The sequence below is a fragment of the Penaeus monodon genome, chromosome 24 (assembly GCF_015228065.2).
Source record: "Penaeus monodon isolate SGIC_2016 chromosome 24, NSTDA_Pmon_1, whole genome shotgun sequence".
Lineage (NCBI taxonomy): Eukaryota > Metazoa > Arthropoda > Malacostraca > Decapoda > Penaeidae > Penaeus > Penaeus monodon.
Window position 1 is genome coordinate 25,771,464 of NC_051409.1, and position 773 is coordinate 25,772,236.

At 41.3% G+C, this 773-nt stretch overlaps 1 protein-coding gene across 1 annotated transcript in view; it reads left to right on the forward strand.

The window, feature by feature from the left end:
* The window catches only part of LOC119588683 (regucalcin-like), a 6,561-nt gene that overhangs the window by 1,874 nt on the left and 3,914 nt on the right, over nucleotides 1-773 (forward strand). The window contains exon 3 of the mRNA XM_037937319.1: nucleotides 560-770. Within this exon, the coding sequence (XP_037793247.1) occupies nucleotides 560-770 (211 nt within the window). The remainder of the gene's footprint in view (nucleotides 1-559; nucleotides 771-773) is intronic.

Consider the following 773-nt stretch of genomic DNA (forward strand, 5'->3'; position numbering starts at 1 on the left):
ATTATTTTTCTCACACCTTGTATTTGGTAACATGATGAACGAGCAATTAGTGTTTTGGGGGATATAGCTTAACTCGACACCGTATGTTTTGATCTCAGATAGAACAGTTATATTGATACTAATTAGAGTTATCAGGTGAAAATAGACCTGGGATCAGTGAAAATATTTCCAGAATCAGTGTAAATGCTCTAGAGTTAGTGAAAGAACATTAAAGATATTTGAATATTTATTTAGAAAAAAGTAAGAATGCATCTAGGACCAATTAAAAATGTATTTCTAAAAAGGTAAAATATGCGTTTAGAATTATTGAAAATCTGTCTATGAAAATTCAAAAACTTTATAACCTGTAATATTTCAAAAATTCTGTGACTTGTAACACCTTCAATACTTTGTGACCTGTAATACTTCAAAGACTTTATGACCTGTAAATATTTGTCCCGTAACGCTTCACACACTTTAAGATCTGTGGCACTTCAGATGCCTTATAGCTTGCAAAACTTCAAAATCTATTAATAACCTGTAAAACTTCAAAAGCCTCATGACCTGCAAAACTCCCCAGGCGAGACCGGCGGCCCCAACGACCTGGTGACAGCCGCGATCCCGGTGGAAGACGAGGCCGACCTGTACGTGGCCGCGACGGGGAAGGACCTGTCGTTTCTGCGCTGGAGGGCACGGGATCCCGACGACCACAACACGACCGCGAAGTCCGTCCACACGACCTACGACTTCGGCTTCAACGACGCCAAGTGCGACCCTCAAGGCAGACTCTGGGC